General features: G+C 35.6%; 1 protein-coding gene across 2 annotated transcripts in view; it reads left to right on the forward strand.

The window, feature by feature from the left end:
* Positions 1-18,384, forward strand: part of RBM27 (RNA binding motif protein 27) — a 70,233-nt gene that overhangs the window by 11,344 nt on the left and 40,505 nt on the right. For both annotated transcript variants that reach the window (XM_010591526.3, XM_010591529.3), the window contains exons 3-8: positions 3,009-3,133; positions 11,487-11,578; positions 12,257-12,450; positions 13,199-13,459; positions 14,923-15,234; positions 17,508-17,642. In XM_010591526.3, the coding sequence (XP_010589828.1) occupies positions 3,009-3,133; positions 11,487-11,578; positions 12,257-12,450; positions 13,199-13,459; positions 14,923-15,234; positions 17,508-17,642 (1,119 nt within the window). The remainder of the gene's footprint in view (positions 1-3,008; positions 3,134-11,486; positions 11,579-12,256; positions 12,451-13,198; positions 13,460-14,922; positions 15,235-17,507; positions 17,643-18,384) is intronic.

Raw genomic sequence — 18,384 nt, forward strand, 5'->3', positions numbered from 1 at the left:
CTGCTTCTTTTTCCTTTTCTTTTCTGCTTTTCTGCATTGAGCCCAAATGCTTTTTAAGTGATTGGGTCCTTGGCAGCTTGAGGCAGAGCCTAGTTGATGCTTGAAGGGTAAGAGTTTAAGAAAATAATGCTGCTTATTCCTGCTGTTTCTTAGGATAATGAGTCCATCTTTATTTTCCCTCTTGGCTATGTTTCTTGATATGCAAGATGTGGTGGGCACGATCCTCTTCTTTGTGCGTTTAACTTCTTATCAAAGCCCTTTCCGTGGTCAGCAGAGCTTATCTGAGGCGTCCCCTGCTGCCTCTCTGATCTCATGTCCTATCACTCTCCCTTACTTGTTCCACTTTGCCACATTGACCACCTTGGTGTTCTTTGAACATGGCAAAGATGCTCCCAACTCAGGGCCTTTGTACTTGCCATACCTGTGCCTGAAACATAGTTACCTCCCTCTTTTTATCTTTGTTTTCAGATGTCATCTTATCAGAGCATTTTCCCTTGAGCACCTCATGTACAGTAGCACAACCCATGTCTCTAGTCACTCACTCTTCCCAATCTTGCTTTATTTTTTTCATAGCACTTGTCACATTCTGTCATACATTTATTTGCCAGTTTATCTGTCTTCCTCTCCCCTTATTTGTCTTTCCACTTGTTGAGAGCAGAGACTTGGAACGTAGAGAGCTTGGCACATAAAAGATATTCAATAAATATTGTTGAATGGATGTACAGGAATATGGATAATATATACCTATTGGTTGATCTGTCAGTGATGAGAAGATATCCTTTAACACAGGTATCTACTGAGAAAGAAAAGATAGTAAATATGGCTTCTCAATGTAAAAACACACAATTACATATTTTTTCGTGCATATTAAGCATTTTTATATCCCCAGAATATAACACTTAACAAATTTTTCCCCAGTACAGTATTTTCCTTTCTAAATGTGTTACATTAAAGCTGAGTCCTGTGAAATGTTGAGACATGAAAAAAGACTAAAATACAAGACATAGTAAAGACATTTAAGAGGCAAGTGTATGTTTATTGGACACTGTTATTAAGACCTTAAAGGTTTTTAATAAATTTTTTTTTAATTACAAAAGAAGTACACAAAAGGAAAAATTATAAAATACTTTTTAAAAAAGGAGAAGAAAATAAACAGTCAAAAATTTGCCGCTAGACACCGCTGACTGCTTAATAGAGAGTCCTGGACAGAACTGGAGAAAAATGTAGGACAAAATTCTAACTCACACAAAAAAGACCAGACTTGCTGGTCTGACAGAGACTGGAGAAACCCTGATAGTATGGCCTCGGACACCCTTTTAACTCAGTACTGAAGTCCCTCCTCAGGTTCACCAATCAGCCAAAGATTAGAAAGGCACATAAAACAAAATAAGACTAAATGATCACACCAGCCCAGGGGCAAGGATGAGAAGGCAGGAGGGAACAGGAAAGCTGGTAACGGGGAACCCAAAGTTGAGAAGGGGAGAGTGTTGACACGTTGTGGGGTTGACAGCCAGTGTCACAAAATGATATATGTGTTAATGAGAAACTAATTTGCTCTGTAAACCTTCATCTAAAGCACAATTTAAAAACTCATTGGCCTTGCAGAATTCTATTTCGGATGTCTGGCATTGTTTCTATCACCAAAAAAAAAAAATTTGTCCATAGAGTTAAAAATTACTCTTACGTACTTATATACGTCGTTCTAGGTTAGTGCCATCCAGCAGAACTTTCTGTAGTGTTGGATGGCTTCTGTATCTACGTTGATACGCCAGTGCCATTATTGAGCACTTGAAATTGGCCAATATGACTGAGGAACTGATTTTTTTAGTTTTAAGTAATTTAAACTTAATTTTAAGTAGCCACATGTGTCCAGTGACTATCGTATTGGAGAGTATAGCTCTAGATTTATGTCTTTGCTTATATTCTGTATTAAAGTGATATTAAATACCTTTTATAATATGCTTCTTTTTGCCTTAATTATTTTAGATAATATGTAGTGTTAGGTATTTACCTATGCTTTTTTCTTTATTGGGTTATATACTTTTTAAATTACACAAGTAGTAGTTGTTTGTTGTAAAAAAAAAAGTTTTAAAAATACAGAAGTGTATGCAGAAGGTCTTTTGAATATAAAGACTTTTTAAAGGGCCTGATTAATTTATTTGTTGTCTTAAAGTTATAGATAACAGTTAACAGGAACTGTTTTGTAATCATGAAAAATACTTATTGTGCAAATTAATAGTGTAAAGAAGTTTTTAAGAAGATTCTTTTCTGAAGGAAAAATAATTTGACATTTTAGAAATATCGTTTATGTAAAACATGTACTAATTACAGTGTAAGCAGAGCCTGTGTTGTGCTTAATACATACTTCATCTGTTCCTTAGGGTGAGGCCAAAAAAAGTTACTTAAATTTAGATGTAATAAAACAATGTATTAGGTAAAACACAAAAGATAATTTCTCATTCCTCTCATTCTGATCTAAAAAATGTTTTTAATTTTTTTGAATGGCCATGCATTTAGTGTAATCCAACAACATAAAGGGAAATTATGAAAAGTCTCTCTTACCTATTCTTCATCTGCCCCTTTCCCACCCCCTACTAAACACTTGTCAGTTTTTGTGTCTTTTCAGGTTTCTTTATGCGAATACAAAAAGATACAGATATTTAGCCCTGTATTTTTGAAATTGGGCATTATCAATCCTAATTCTTCTTTTCTGTGTGATGGTCGTGCCATAATTTGTTTAACTACTCTCTTTTTCACGGAGATTTGGGTTGTTTCAATCTTTCACTGTTACAGACAGTACACTCCCATGTACCTGATGTTTTGTACATGAGCAAGTTATGTCAGAAGGATTAAAAACCTCCGAGGTGGGATTCTCCTCCATAAGGGTGTATTCACTTCTAGTTCCACCAGCAGCGTATGAGATGAGCTGTTTTCCTCAGCTTCGCCAGCAGTGTATTGTCACACTTCAGTTTTTGGTTTAACATTTAAATATTATTTTTTCTTTTTAGAAACTTCAGGTTTTGTGGATAAACTCTTTGAAAGTCTCTATACTAAGAACTACCTTCCACCTTTGGAACCAGTTAAGCCAGAGCCAAAACCTTCAGTCCAAGAGAAAGAAGAAATTAAAGAGGAGGTAATGCAAGAATATCCTTTTGCTTTTTGGGGGCTTTTTATATCCCATTACCAGTATCTTTCTTAGTTGGAAGTTGAGCTCTATAGAAGTAATTAGCTGTCTGTTGAAGTTTCTGGGTTTTGGACATGGTGCAGATTCTTTATCAAGATTTCTTAGTTCCTTTGGTTTTGAAAAGTTGGAAGAATTTCAGGTAGCATGTTTAGAGGTCCAAGAAATATTTTAAGTAATATTGAGGAAATCTAAGAAATCGTGTCCAGTGCCTTTTAGAAAAAAAAGCTTGGTTAAATATAGAGGCTTGGCTGGAAGTAAAGTATTAATGAAACCTCAAGAGAAATCCTTAGGTAACACATTTTCAAGTAAATAGAGAAATCATTTACTTTTTTTAACTGTTTAGAATTTTTCTGTAGTTAATGTAATTATAAATATCCTTATCAGCACTGGAAAGAAAAGGAAAAAATATTTTTATAATTTTGAGATATAAAAACATGATTATAGATGGTAGCCTAATTTTTTTGAACCGAGAAAGATTTTATAGAGGTCATTTGTAATTCTTTTTATGTACTGACAGTGTAATATTATGTAGTAAGAATATGGGTTCTAAAATCATTCTGCCTACAACTTACTTCTTTGTCCTACTTTCTCATCAGCAGAGTGAGGATCAAAGTAGTGCTTATCTCATTGAGGATTAAGTGAGATTTTATATATATAAAATGGCTGCAACAGTGGCCTCAAACATAGCAACGATTGTGAGGATGGCGCAGGAGTGGGCAGTGTTACGTTCTGTTGCACATAGGGTCACTGAGTTGGAATCAACTCAGTGGTAGCTCACAACAACAAATTATATGTACATATATGTGTGTGTGTATAATGCATATTTCCTAGTCCATTGCTTGGCACGTAAACTTTGGTTGTTATACAGCAATATATTCCAAATTTTTGTTTTTATTATATTCTGAAAACAACAAGATTTTTTTTTAAACTCTTTATTTGGAAATCATTTTAAATCTATAGAAAAATTACAATAATAGTATCAAAAACACCCATATACCACCTACTTAGATTTACCTGTTGAACGATTTGCCCCATTTGCTTTATTTATATCGCATATACTAATTTTTTCTGAATTATTTGAGAGTAAGTTATATATATTATAGCCCTTGATCCCTAAATACTTCAGTATGTATTTCCTAATAAGGGTATTCTCTTAGATAGCTACAGTACTTTTATCAGTATCAGTAAATTTAACATTAATACAATGTTGGTAATCTACTTTTCAAATTTCAATTTTGTCAGGTGACCTAATGATGTCTCTTTTTTTATAGTGTAGTGTTCTACTGTCCAGTACAGGATTCATTACATTTAGTTGCCATTTCTGATACAATTTGAAATGCTACCCTGATTGAATTGATCCAACATTAAAAAAAAAAAAAAAATAGGGCTATACTTGAGATCAAATAAGACCTCTTTTGTTTCTAGCTTGTGCCCACTGATCTCGTGAAAAACCAAAACCAAACCCCTTGCCATCGAGTCTGTTCCAACTCATAGCAACCCTATAGGACAGAGTAGAACTGCCCCGTAGATCTCCAAGGAGCCGCTGGTGGATTCAAACTGCTGACCGTTTGGTTAACAGCCAAGCTCTTAATCTCCGCATAAGGTCATTTAAAATAGGAGAGAATCCCTGTATGTTTCTTTCAGTATTAGAAATAGGAAGAAACTTTTCTTTGGTACTTTAGTACATAATTTTAGGTGTATGGTTAGTTTCACATCTTTTACAGTCAGTTAAAGTTTTTGGTGTACAAACTATTTTGTAGAGCCATTGAAGGTTAGTAGTTTAGAAGTGTCTGCAAGACAGCTGATTTGAATATAAGGGAAAAATTGCATTGTATTGAGTTTTGAAAGGATACGTTTTAAAAACAAATTGTACTACTTCATTTTGTATCTTTATAGTAAATCCTGATTTTAAGAATTGTCAAGCAACTGAGATTTTTTGACATTTCTTCTGTTTTCTAAGATTTTATATACAGTTGCCATTACGAATGTAAATAATAGTTCACATAATAGTGCATTAATGTAATCGTTTATGGTAATTCTGTTAGATAATGTGGAAGGAAAGGAGGTTGACAGCAGTATGTATCTTTGACTGTGGCTCTCTTTTTCTGGTGTTTGAAATAATTGTTGTTTCAGCTGAAATAGTTCAGTTGAAATAGTTGCTCAGTTGGAATAGTTGCTCTGAGCAGGGTGCTGAGGAGCAAATCTGATGACTAGCCATCTTAACTTTCTGCCTTGGTCCTAGCTACATTGTACAATCTGTTGTTTTGTAATTAGACTATTGGTCACAAGGGGAGCCAGGTGTGAGAATTTGGATCAGTGACATCACTTGTGCCGATGCTGGAAAAGCTACTTGGTAGATAATGTGCTGTGATTTATAGAGCACACTGCATTGATCTGCAGTTGGAAAATTACCTGTAAATTCGCTGTAGTAATAATTGGTTGCTATTAAACTCCTTAGCCAAGTCTGTATGAGTTCATGAGTTTGCAAAAAGTCTATGAAAATCATAGATACTTGGTATATTAGAACTCCTTATTCACTGTACTGTGATCACTAATAGAAAGCAGTTTTTCTTCAACTTGGTGCGTGGGTTTATAGCTAGAAATAGGAGAACCTCTTTGGTACAGTTTTGTTTTTGTCTGAAGATACCTTTATTTCATTTTGTTTTTTAAAAAACTTGTTACATAGAATTTTGGACATGCATCAAAGGAGACAGAATAGTATAATAAATTCCCATGTTCTCATCGCTCAGCCGCAACAACCCGTGGCCTTTGTGCACATACCCATTCAGTGTACTTTTGTATCTAAAATGACTTAATGCAGTGGAGGCTTTCAGAGTTATATGGCTATGATAGACCAAGATAATTAAAACTTCTTAAATATGTGTGTAACAATCAGACTTCTAATGTAAGATGCAAGGGGGAAAAAAAAAAACTTAAGCCACATAAAAGGAAAACTAAAAATTAGGCTGCTTGGTCACAGTCTGATTCTGTTAAGAAATCACCTTTCCAGACAAGGAGAGAGTTGACCCTTCTCGGGGTTGGTAACCAATGTCACAAAATAATTTGTATATTAACTGTTTAATGAGAAAGTAATTTGCTCTGTAAATTTTCACTTAAAGCACAATTAAAAAAAAAATCAACTTCACATTTTCTCGGAATAGTAGGACTAAAGTAGGTAAGAGATTTTGGCATATGAAGTTTCTGTACATGTTTGGGAAACCCTGGTGGTGCAATGGTTAAGAGCTACGTCTGCTAACCAAAGGTTTGGCAGTTCACATCCGCCAGGCCCTCCTTGGAAACTCTGTGGAGGAGTTCTGCTCTGTCCTGTAGGGTCTCTGTGAGTCAGATTTGACTTGACGGCCACAGGTTTGGGTTTTTTTTGTTGTTGTTGTTTTGTACATGTATGAATAGTTCAAGATATATATAAAGCGGTATAATGCCATGTAACTCATTATTCATAATAAAAATTTTCTTTCTGTAACTCCAGATACTTTGTTTCCTCTGATACTATTTTGAAGCACATCTCAGACATCATCTATATTTAGTACATAACTCTAAATGGTATCGTTAAAAAAAAAAAAAAAATTTCCTAAAAACAAAAAAACCAAACCTTTTGCTATTGAGTTGATTCTGACTTGTAGCAACCCTATAGGACAGAGTAGAATGGCCCCATAAGGTTTCCAAGGAGCAGCTGGTGGATTTGAACTGCCTACCTTTTGGTTAGCAGCCAAACACTTAACTCCTGTGCCACCAGAGCTCCAGTGATATCAGATATGTCTATTTTTTCCCATTTGTTTGAATCAAGATCCAAGTAATCAAGAGCCACATATGATTGGTTTTATTTTTTTATTGTTTGAAACTTTTTATTGAAGTATACCATACTTCCAGAAAAGTACGTAAAGCGTCATTGTATAGCTCAGTTGATTTTCACAAAGTTGAACACACCTGTGCACCCAGCTCAAGAAATATAACATTAATAGAATTCCAGAAGCCCCAGGTGTGACCCCTTCCAGTTCCCTCCCAGAATAACCATTACTTGTACTTCTAATACCATGTATTAATTTCTCCTGCTTTTTGCATTTATGTAAAAGGAATCATACAGTCTTTTGTCTGTTCTTTACTCAATATTATGTTTGTGAGATTTGTCCATATTGTACATGGCCTTTGAATGTTTTTACAGATTTATTGAAATATATTTTACATACCTTACCGTTCACCCCTGTAAAATATACAGTTTAATGGTTTTAACGTATTCGTAGGGTTGTACAGCCATCACCACAATCAACTTGAGAATATTTTCATCACCCCAAAAAGTAACTCCGTATGCATTAGCCATCATCCCCCAAGCCCCTCCCAGTCCTGTGCAACCACTAATCTGTTTTCTAGCTCTATAAATTTGATTATTTTTGATGTCTCATATAAATAGAATCATACAGTATGTGGTCTTTTGTGACTGACTTATTTCACTTAGTGTAACATTTTCAAGGTTCATCCATGTTGTGGCATGTATCAGTACTTTTTTTTCATTGTGGTAGAATACACACAACATAATATTTACAATTCTGTTTTAAAGCATATGCTTCTGTGGCATTTCATATATTCACGGTGTTGTACAACCATCACCATTATCTAATTCCAGAACATTCTCATCATCCCAAAGGGAAACCTGTACCAATTAAACAATCACTCCCCATTCCCCTTCCCCACAGCCCCTGGCAAACACTGAACTGCTTTCTATCCCTATGAATTTGCCTATTCTGGATATTTTATATAAATGGAATTATACAATACGTGGCCTTTTGTTTCTGGCTTCCTTCAGCATAATGTTTTCAAGGCCCATCGATGTAGTATGTATTAGTATGGTTCTTCATTCCTTTTTATAACTGAATAATATTCTGTTTTATGGATATACTACATTTTGTTTATCCATTCATCTACTGATGGACATTTGGAATGCTTTCACCTCTTGGCTATTATGAATATAGTGCTACTATGAACATTCTTTTTTTTTTTTTTTAGCTTTTATTGAGCTTCAAGTGAACGTTTACAAATCCAGTCAGTCTGTCACATATAAGTTTACATACATCTTACTCCGTACTCCCACTTGCTCTCCCCCTAATGAGTCAGCCCTTCCAGTCTCTCCTTTCGTGACAATTTTGCCAGCCTCCCACTCTCTCTACCCTCCCATCCCCCCTCCAGACAGGAGATGCCAGCACAATCTCAAGTGTCCACCTGATATAATTAGCTCACTCTTCATCAGCATCTCTCTCCCACCCACTGTCCAGTCCCTTTCATGTCTGATGAGTTGTCTTTGGGGATGGTTCCTGTCCTGTGCCAACAGAAGGTCTGGGGACCATGGCCGCTGGGATTCCTCTAGTCTCAGTCAGACCATGAAGTATGTATGGTCTTTTTATGAGAATTTGGGGTCTGCATCCCACTGATCTCCTGCTCCCTCAGGGGTTCTCTGTTGTGCTCCCTGTCAGGGCAGTCATCGATTGTGGCCGGGCACCAACTAGTTCTTCTGGTCTCAGGATGATGTAGGTCTCTGGTTCATGTGGCCCTTTCTGTCTCTTGGGCTCTTAGTTGTCGTGTGACCTTGGTGTTCTTCATTATCCTTTGCTCCAGGTGGGTTGAGACCAATTGATGCATCTTAGATGGCCTCTTGTTAGCATTTAAGACCCCAGACGCCACATTTCAAAGTGGGATGCAGAATGTTTTCATAATAGAATTATTTTGCCAATTGACTTAGAAGTCCCCTTAAATCATGGTCCCCAAACCCTCGCCCTTGCTCCGCTGACCTTTGAAGCATTCATTTTATCCTGGAAACTTCTTTGCTTTTGGTCCAGTCCATTTGAGCTGACCTTCCATGTATTGAGTGTTGTCCTTCCCTTCACCTAAAGCAGTTCTTATCTACTAATTAATCAGTAAAAAACCCTCTCCCTCCCTCCCTCCCTCCCCCCCCGTAACCACAAAAGTATATGTTCTTCTCAGTTTTTACTATTTCTTAAGATCTTATAATAGTGGTCTTATACAATATTTGTCCTTTTGCCTCTGACTAATTTCGCTCAGCATAATGCCTTCCAGGTTCCTCCATGTTATGAAATGTTTCACAGATTCGTCACTGTTCTTATCGATGCGTAGTATTCCATTGTGTGAATATACCACAATTTATTTACCCATTCATCCGTTGATGGACACCTTGGTTGCTTCCAGCTTTTTGCTATTGTAAACAGAGCTGCAATAAACATGGGTGTGCATATATCTGTTTGTGTGAAGGCTATTGTATCTTTTGGGTATATTCCAAGGAGTGGGATTTCTGGGTTGTAGGGTAGTTCTATTTCTAACTGTTTAAGATAACGCCAGATAGATTTCCAAAGTGGTTGTACCATTTTCCATTCCCACCAGCAGTGTATAAGAGTTCCAATCTCTCTGCAGCCTCTCCAACATTTATTATTTTGTGTTTTTTGGATTAATGCCAGCCTTGTTGGAGTGAGATGGAATCTCATTGTAGTTTTAATTTGCATTTCTCTAATGGCTAATGATCGAGAGCATTTTCTCATGTATCTGTTAGCTGCCTGAATATCTTCTTTAGTGAAGTGTGTGACTATGAACATTCTCGTACAAGTTTTTGTTTGAATGCTTGTTTTCAGTTCTTTTGGATATATACCTAGGAATGGAATTTTTGAGTCGTACATTAATTCTTTATTGAACTTATTGAGGAATTGCCAAACTGTTTTCCACAGTGGCTGACCATTTTCCGCTCCCACCAGCAATGTATCAGGACTCTAATTTCTCCACATCCTCATCAGCACTTGTTATTGTCTGTCTTTTGATTGTAGCCATCCCGGTGGGTGTGAAATCCCTAGGTAGTACAAGTGATTTGTGCTCTACTAACCTAAAGATTGGTGTTTGAACCCACCCAGTGGTGCCACAGAAGAAAGGCCTGATGATTTGCTTCCATAAATATTACAGCCTACGGAGCAGTTCTACTCTGTAACACGTGGGGTCACCGTGAGTCAGAATTAACTCAGTGACAACATGTTTGGTTTGATTTTTTTGAGTGTGAAGTGGTAGCTCATTGTGGTAATTCATTTCTTTTTTATGGCCAAATGACATTCCATTTGTATGGATTATACCACATTTTATTTATCTTTTCATCAGTTGGTAGACATTTGGGTTGATGGACAAGGGGGTCATTTCTTCTTTTCTGCTATTGTGATTAATGCTGCTAGGAACATTTGTGTATAATTTTTTGTGTGGATGTATGTTTTGATTTCCCTTGGGTCCCTTGACTCTTTGAAGAAACTCAGTCATTTGTCACGTAGAGTTTTTCACTCTCTGTATTTTGCTGATTGCATCCCAGCGGAGTAACACATCTCTGTATTTCTTGTAAATTGGTAGATAGAATGATTTTTAAATATTTTCTAATGATTGTGTAGAGTGCCAGCACTATATAGTTACCGTATTGTGGCTGCCATTTTATGTTGCCTTAAAAATCCCCAAAACCAAACCCACTACCATGGAGTTGATTCCAACTCACAGAGACCCTGTATATGCTGCCTTAGTTTTATTAAATTGTCTTCTCTTGGTCTATTCATTTCTTGATTTGGGTATTTGTAAGTGAGCTTCTCCATTAGATGGGCATTTGTTTAGGTCCTGCAAATAACTTTGTTTTACTTTTCTTTAGTAAATCAGATATCTGGCTTATTTTAGGAAGTGGGAGTTTGCAAAGTGAGATCAGCTTCTGTTTTAAAGACAGTAATAAAATCACTGGTTCTTTTTTGTTTCTTTGGTCAGTCTTGTCTGTTAGGCTTTAAAAGAAGCTTTCACGTTTTCATTAGTTCTAGTAGCATTTTTCCATAATTTATAAAAATATTTAGTTTTATAACATTTAACTGATTAACCTACTTAACCATTTGTTCCTGAAACCTTTTCTACAAAATAAATAAAAAATCGCCCTCAAACAAATTATATGTGTGAATGTATTTTATAATTAGGGAATCATATACCATTTTATTCAGTTTCTACTATTTCAAAGAGTGCATTGCTTATTTTCTTCCCACACAGCCGTTCTAATCTCTGCCGTAAGTTAACAATTAATTTAAATACTGCTTGTTAAAGTACTTTTCTTTTAGTATATATTTTGCCTCTGTCTGTTGCCTAACTTTTTTGGATGTGATTTGACTTCAGTATTTCATTATATTTATTTGTGTTCTCTCTCGGGCCAGAAAGATTACAAGGTTGAATATGTTTTGTAATTTATAGATGGACTTTCTTGTTTTTAATGAATGTTTCCATGTAGGTATTTCAGGAGCCAGCAGAAGAAGAACGAGACAGCAGAAAAAAGAAATATCCTAGTCCCCAGAAGACTCGTTCAGAATCTAGCGAACGAAGGTTTGTGTTTATCTTTTATCAAGATAACTCACTTTCCAGTGGCCTTCCAAGGACATTACAGGGGCTTTTAGCATACTATACTGACTTTCCTCTCTCTAAAGTGCTTTAAGAAAGAGAATGTTACCTTTCTTCCTTTCACTCTCTTCTGTTTTTTGTCTTCGTCATACTTTTTATTTCTTTTATAAACAATCATCATTATGTGCTTTCCCCAAGAGCTCAGGGGTGGGAACAGTCTCCTTAGAGAATATCAGTGAAATGTTCCATTTGTTTAGGGGTGCTCAGTATTAAAATTACATGTATCAGCTCATGTTACAAGTAGCGCAACTTGTATATTAGATCATGAGTCTACCATCAAAAAATTGGTCTTTGTTTAGGAAAAACTTATTTTGAGCTGTTTTTCTTTTCCTGTTCTGAATTTCTGTCTCCCTTCCCCCCACCATTCCTCACACTTTGGATTCACCTTTCCTTTTCATTTCTCCCCACCCAGTGTGCTTGAAATACAAATGTTTTTTCCCTTTCACGTAATGGATCAGAGGATATGTGGTGGTCTTAGGGCTTTCTAACAGAGCATAAACGTTATGATTTTTGATGACTCAGGGAAGGTGTTTCATACTACTGATTTGTTTCTTGTCTTAATTTCTGTAGCCAATAAATGGCTTTTATATCTGTTTATTATAGGACACGTGAGAAAAAAAGAGAAGATGGCAAGTGGAGGGATTACGACCGGTACTATGAGCGGAATGAATTATACCGTGAGAAGTATGACTGGAGAAGAGGCAGGAGTAAGAGCCGGAGTAAGAGCCGAGGCCTGAGTCGTAGTCGGAGCCGAAGTAGAGGGCGCAGTAAAGATCGGGATCCAAACAGGAATGTTGGTGAGTATGAGGCATCATCCTAAAAACTCCGTAGTTGCTTATCTTCCCATACATAACGACAACGGAAAGAGAAATCTCCTTAAAGGTAAATATACCTTTAATGTCTTAGCAATATAAAAACTGGAATATTCTCAAAAACTGAATATTGATTTTGTTAAAAGGTAGGGCTCAATTCTCTGGATGGAGTCAAAGGAGTTTGACTAAAAAGAAGCTATTCATGAGTGCATATCTATACTTATGTATCTGTATAATTAATAGACATGTACTTTAATCAACAAAGCTATCATTTAAGGAAGAGGATTGCCTGCCCTTTTTTTTTTTTGGTCCTTCCCTAAAAGTAATTGATTTTTTGTAAGGTTGCCTGGTGTTTATAAAATGTAAAAAAAAAAAAAATTTAAGTAGATTACTGGGATCTCAACTATTGATTTCCTGGGATACCAGTTTTGAAGTCAATTCTTGGATAGTATTCTTATTAAATATTGGTGGAGAAGACAGCCCTTTTTCATTAAGTGTATAAAAGCTGGTATTATAAAAGATGATTCTGCACAAGTTATTGGTGAAGATATGTCATATTGTCGTTTCTGCTTTTAGGATATATTAATGAGAACAGTTTGATTATGGTTCGATCAGTCAGTTACTTCAGTATTCTCATCTTCCCTATTCTGAAAGTGAGAAAATAAATACATTTTAAGAACATAAATGTCTTCTGATCTATTTGTTTCTTGTTTTTATTTTGTTGCTAAAACAGAGCACAGGGAAAGATCAAAGTTTAAGAGTGAAAGGAACGACTTGGAGAGTTCATATGTGCCTGTGTCTGCACCACCTCCAAACTCTTCAGAGCAGTATTCCTCTGGGACACAGTCTATTCCCAGCACTGTTACTGTGATCGCACCTGCTCACCACTCTGAAAACACAACTGAGAGTTGGTCTAATTACTATAACAATCATAGCTCTTCCAATTCTTTTGGTCGAAACCCACCACCAAAGAGGCGCTGCAGAGATTATGATGGTAAAAATCACCACCTTTTCTTATACCCAAAAACATCAATCAAGCAAATGTTGCATATCTTGCATAACTTTTAATTATAATCTAGATTTTGTTAAAAGGGGGTAAGAGAAACTCTTTTAATATATGCTTGTCTACTTGTTTGTTTTAAAGGTTTGGCTCTTGTCAAGAGATGTACCCTATTTAGTTTGGTTTTTATTGTTCTTATTGTTACTTCAGACACTATAAGTATACCATAAAATTTGGTAGACATTAAGGGTTATCATTTCCTTGTGTAGTATTCGGTGCTGAGAAATTTTAATCATGTATTACCTACCAACAAGTTTGATTTGTCGACTTTTCATTTGAATGAATGAATGAGGGTGTGTCGGTATATTTTAATTATGTATTATTGGAAATATTTAAGTATTTATAAAAATAGACTAATATAATGAACTATGGTGTATGGGTGTATACATCTCGCTTCAACAGTTACCAATTCATGGGCAACCTTGTTTTCTTCTGTACTTCTCCCTGTCCTCTCATATTTGAAGCAAATCTCAGACATCATAATATTTTACTTATAAATGTAGAATGCATATATTCTTACATTTTATTTATTTTTAAGTAGAGAATAGAGTCAAATCGAAATTTAAGTGTTACGTCTCTCTCACCTTGGTCACTCAGCCACGGAGTTCTCTTTCCCAGGGCCAACTTACTAGTTTCTTGTGTATTTTTCCAAAGATAGTTGATGCATTTGCACATAAACAAATATATATACATACCCCTCCCCAACTTTCTTTTTTACATAACGGCTAGTGTACTGTTCACAGTGTTCTGCATAATGCTTTTTTCATTTAGCAGCATTTCCTGGCAATAATTCTATATTACGTGAACAGCTTCCTCTATTTTTTATGCTTCTTAGTATCTCATATATATAAAAATTTGTTTAACTTATTCCTTGATGCACATTTGGGGTGTTTCTAACATCTTATTATTACAAACAGTGTTGCAGTGAATGAATAACCTGGTACATAATATGCTTTTGAATATTTTAAACCAAAGTTTCAACTTACAGATATATCAAGAGTAGTAGTTTCGGAATAATATCTTCGGAGTAGATAATTGAAATTAAACCATCTAGTTCAAGTCCCTTATACCTCCAGCCTGCAGCCTTTGCTAAATTTATGTTTAAAGTATGTGAATTTTTATTGTGAAAACTTAACAGCAAAATGAGTAATCTAATAGTAGCTAGTAACCTGTTTTTGACCCTGTTGTTTGCTGTAATTGTAGTCTCATAGTATAGAAAGTAGAGAGTACACCTGTCCCTACCTCAGGGATGTGTGATGATTAACAGAATAACACTAAGAAGGCTTTAGAGTCCTTGGAGAAAAACACTTCGTAAATCAGATTCGTGGCTTTTTCAGGGACCTGTTTTGTTTTTTGAGTTTTAAGTAGATTATAATAAAATTCTTTTATTCTTACAGAAAGAGGATTTTGTGTACTTGGAGACCTTTGCCAGTTTGATCATGGAAATGATCCCCTGGTTGTTGATGAAGTTGCTCTGCCAAGCATGATTCCTTTCCCCCCTCCTCCTCCCGGGCTTCCTCCTCCACCACCTCCTGGAATCTTAATGCCTCCAATGCCAGGCCCAGGCCCAGGCCCCGGCCCAGGCCCAGGCCCGGGCCCAGGTCCAGGCCCTGGCCCTGGTCCTGGCCCAGGTCCTGGCCACAGCATGAGACTTCCTGTTCCCCAGGGACATGGTCAGCCTCCACCTTCTGTTGTGCTTCCTATACCAAGTAAGTATATGCTGGTTGGATCTTTCTTTTCTTTAATGGAGAATTCTATTTGGAAGAATCACAGCCCTTTAGCAAACTTGACACATGATTTAAAATATTTGAATAAATTAATAATAGAATTTGGAGTACATTTTCATAATCAAGATGCCATTCTTTCCCTTTTTTTTTTTCATCCATTGTTGTATGGTGTTACTTACTGTACCTCCAGAGTAAGATTTATAGAGACCTGCCTATATCAATCTGTAGTCAAAATTCTGTCAGTTGATAGCATCTTAAGAAAGTCAGTTTTTTAAGATATTAGATAAAAAGCTTCCCAGTATTTTAATGAAATTTCCCACACTTTAAAGAAAAATCTCCTCAAGAATACTGGAATATATATTTTTTAGGTTTTGATTATGGAAATTTTCGAACATACACAGGTAGAAGAAGAATATATGCACCATCATCAGCTTCACCAGTTGTTCAATATTTGGCTATGTTTGTCCCACTTATCTCACTCTGCATGTGTGCATGCACACACACACACTTTGAAGGGGATTTGTTTTTGCTAGAATAAATTCCAAATGCCATATAATTTCACTGTATGTAGCTTAGTATTTGTTTACTGATAAGGACTTTTTTTTTTAAGAAGGTGATAAATATGGCCTTATCACACTCAACAAAATTAAGAGTAAGGAATGTTTAAAAATGGTCATTTAAAAAATATTAACAGTTGCTAGTGTAATAGAAACATAAGTATGACTAGTTTTTTTAAAAGTAATTTAAAAAATGTGGAGTGAATAGTTTACATGTGTGGAAAGATGATAATATCCATTTGAAGACATTTTACATTAAAAGATAGCAAGTCATTATTTTTAAAGAAAATGCCATTTAATTAAGCAGTAAAGTACTGTTTTCAGTTTTCTTCTTTTATTGTTATTGGGAATATACATAGTAGAACATGGACCAAGTCAACAATATCTATGTGTACAGTTCAGTGACAGTGATTACATTCTTCAAGTTGTGCTACCATTCTCACCTTCCTTATCCAAATTGTTCCTCCTCCCTTGACATAAACTCACTGCCCCCTAAGTTTCCTATTTCATCTTCCAAGTTGCTGTTGTCAGTTTGATTCCGTATAGATAGTTCCTAAAAGAGCATGATGCTCAAGGCAGACACGTTCTCTACTAGTTAAGCTAACGTATTGTTTGGTTTTAAGAAGACTTTAGGGAATATTTTAGGTTTAAGGATTATCTCAGGGCAATAGTTTTGGGGTTCATCTAGCCACCATGGCTCCAAAAAGTTTGGATTCCATGAGAATTTGAAGTTCTGTTCTGCATTTGACCAGGAATCTTCTATAGTTAATTTTCTTTAAAAAAAATTTTTTTTGAAATAATTACAGACCAATAAAAAGTTACAAAAATAGCGCAGTGAGATCCCATGTGTCGTTTACCTAAGCTTCCCTGCAGTAAAGTACTTTATAGAACACATTTCCTTAAAGTTGGTAAAGGTTTAGAGATATTTAATGCATGGATTTGATCAATAGAACAATGGTTCTTTTAACTTAGCATTTGTGAATATTTAATATCGTCACATAGACAGTATAATTGTAAATCTCAAGCTGAGATTTTATTCCCCAGATAAAGAAGCATCTTCATTTGAAGAAATTCTAACAATAGAATATACCAGCTCAATGTTGATGGGTAGGGAGGGGGCAGTGGAAATATAATCTATTTAAACGTTAAGTCTAAGACTGTCGTTTCCCCTTCCCCCACCATTTTACTATGAAAACTTCCAACAGAAAAGCTGAAAGAATTGTACACCAAGCACTCATATGTCCACTACCTAGTTCTGCAATTAACATTTCAGTATATGTTCATTATCACATATCTTTCCATCTCTCCATTTTTATTTTTGATGCATTTTGCAGTAAGTTGCAGACATTGCTACACTCAGCGTGCTTGTTGTTAACGTAGGAGTTCTACAGACCATTATTATCAACCCAGAAAGTTTCTTTAAGCTTCCTCCCAGCCATTCTTTATCCCAACCCTCTAGTCAGCCAGTGCTGATTTTTTTCACCCTAGATTAGTTTTACCTGTTTTAGAATTAAGACCGTCCTTTTAATTAATAATGCATCTCACAGTGCATAAGCCTGTACATATCAGATTCCTTAATTCTGTTCAAAGCCAAAGTAGGTTTTTAAGTATGAATGTTCAAATGAGTGCTAGTATAATGAGTATTTTTAATAGTTATGAAATATTAATGCTCTGTCTTTCATTTTTTGTTATCTGTAGGACCACCTATAACACAGTCAAACTTGATAAACAACCGTGACCAGCCTGGGACAAGTGCAGTGCCCAATCTTGCACCAGTGGGAGCAAGGCTACCTCCTCCTTTACCCCAGAACCTCCTTTATACAGTATCAGAACGTAAGTAAATGTCATTTAACTTAAAATTTCAAGTTTTCTCCTGTGAGTGTTACACTTTTTAAAGATATAATTAATTTCTATTCTTATGGTCTGTGTCATAATAAAAATTATAATTTGCATTCAGAAGGTAGTATATACTGTGTGGTTATGCTATAGAGCCATATTTTAATTTTGTGTGGGACTGAGAAGAGCAATGCCTTATGCTTGGATGAGTCCACTCTGCTGTAAAGTAATAACATTCTTAGTCTCAGTTTTAAGGAAATTCATTCTGAATCTTCTGTTCAAAGATTTTTTTCTTTAATTGAACTTCCAAAATGTAAGGCTTAGCTCCTGAGAGTTATACAGAAGGGTCACAAAAATTTACATAATAATCAATTAACTTGTAGGCTGAAGCAAAGATACAGAGCACCATTTAGAACTGTGACATCTAGTGTTTAAGCTGTTTGTAAAATTTGTGTTTAATAACTGTAATAACGTTTCTCCTGAATCCTGATTCTTTTTTATTTCCAAGTATTTTTTTTTGTTTTCTTTTAGTTTGCTAGGCTTTAAAAAAAAAAAAAAAACCCTTTCTCCAAAAACGTAAAAATAAGGTAGTCAATTGTTAAAAGTGTCAGATTATGGGATTTTCTCTAAAGAGTTAGGTAACTCTATGAATATAATTTTTTATGTACTGTTTTTATCATAGCAATATTGTTTTGCCTTCTAAACATTTCTTCATCTCATGGAGAGGTGATTTCACAAA

The sequence above is a fragment of the Loxodonta africana genome, chromosome 2, assembly GCF_030014295.1.
Source record: "Loxodonta africana isolate mLoxAfr1 chromosome 2, mLoxAfr1.hap2, whole genome shotgun sequence".
Classification (NCBI taxonomy): domain Eukaryota; kingdom Metazoa; phylum Chordata; class Mammalia; order Proboscidea; family Elephantidae; genus Loxodonta; species Loxodonta africana.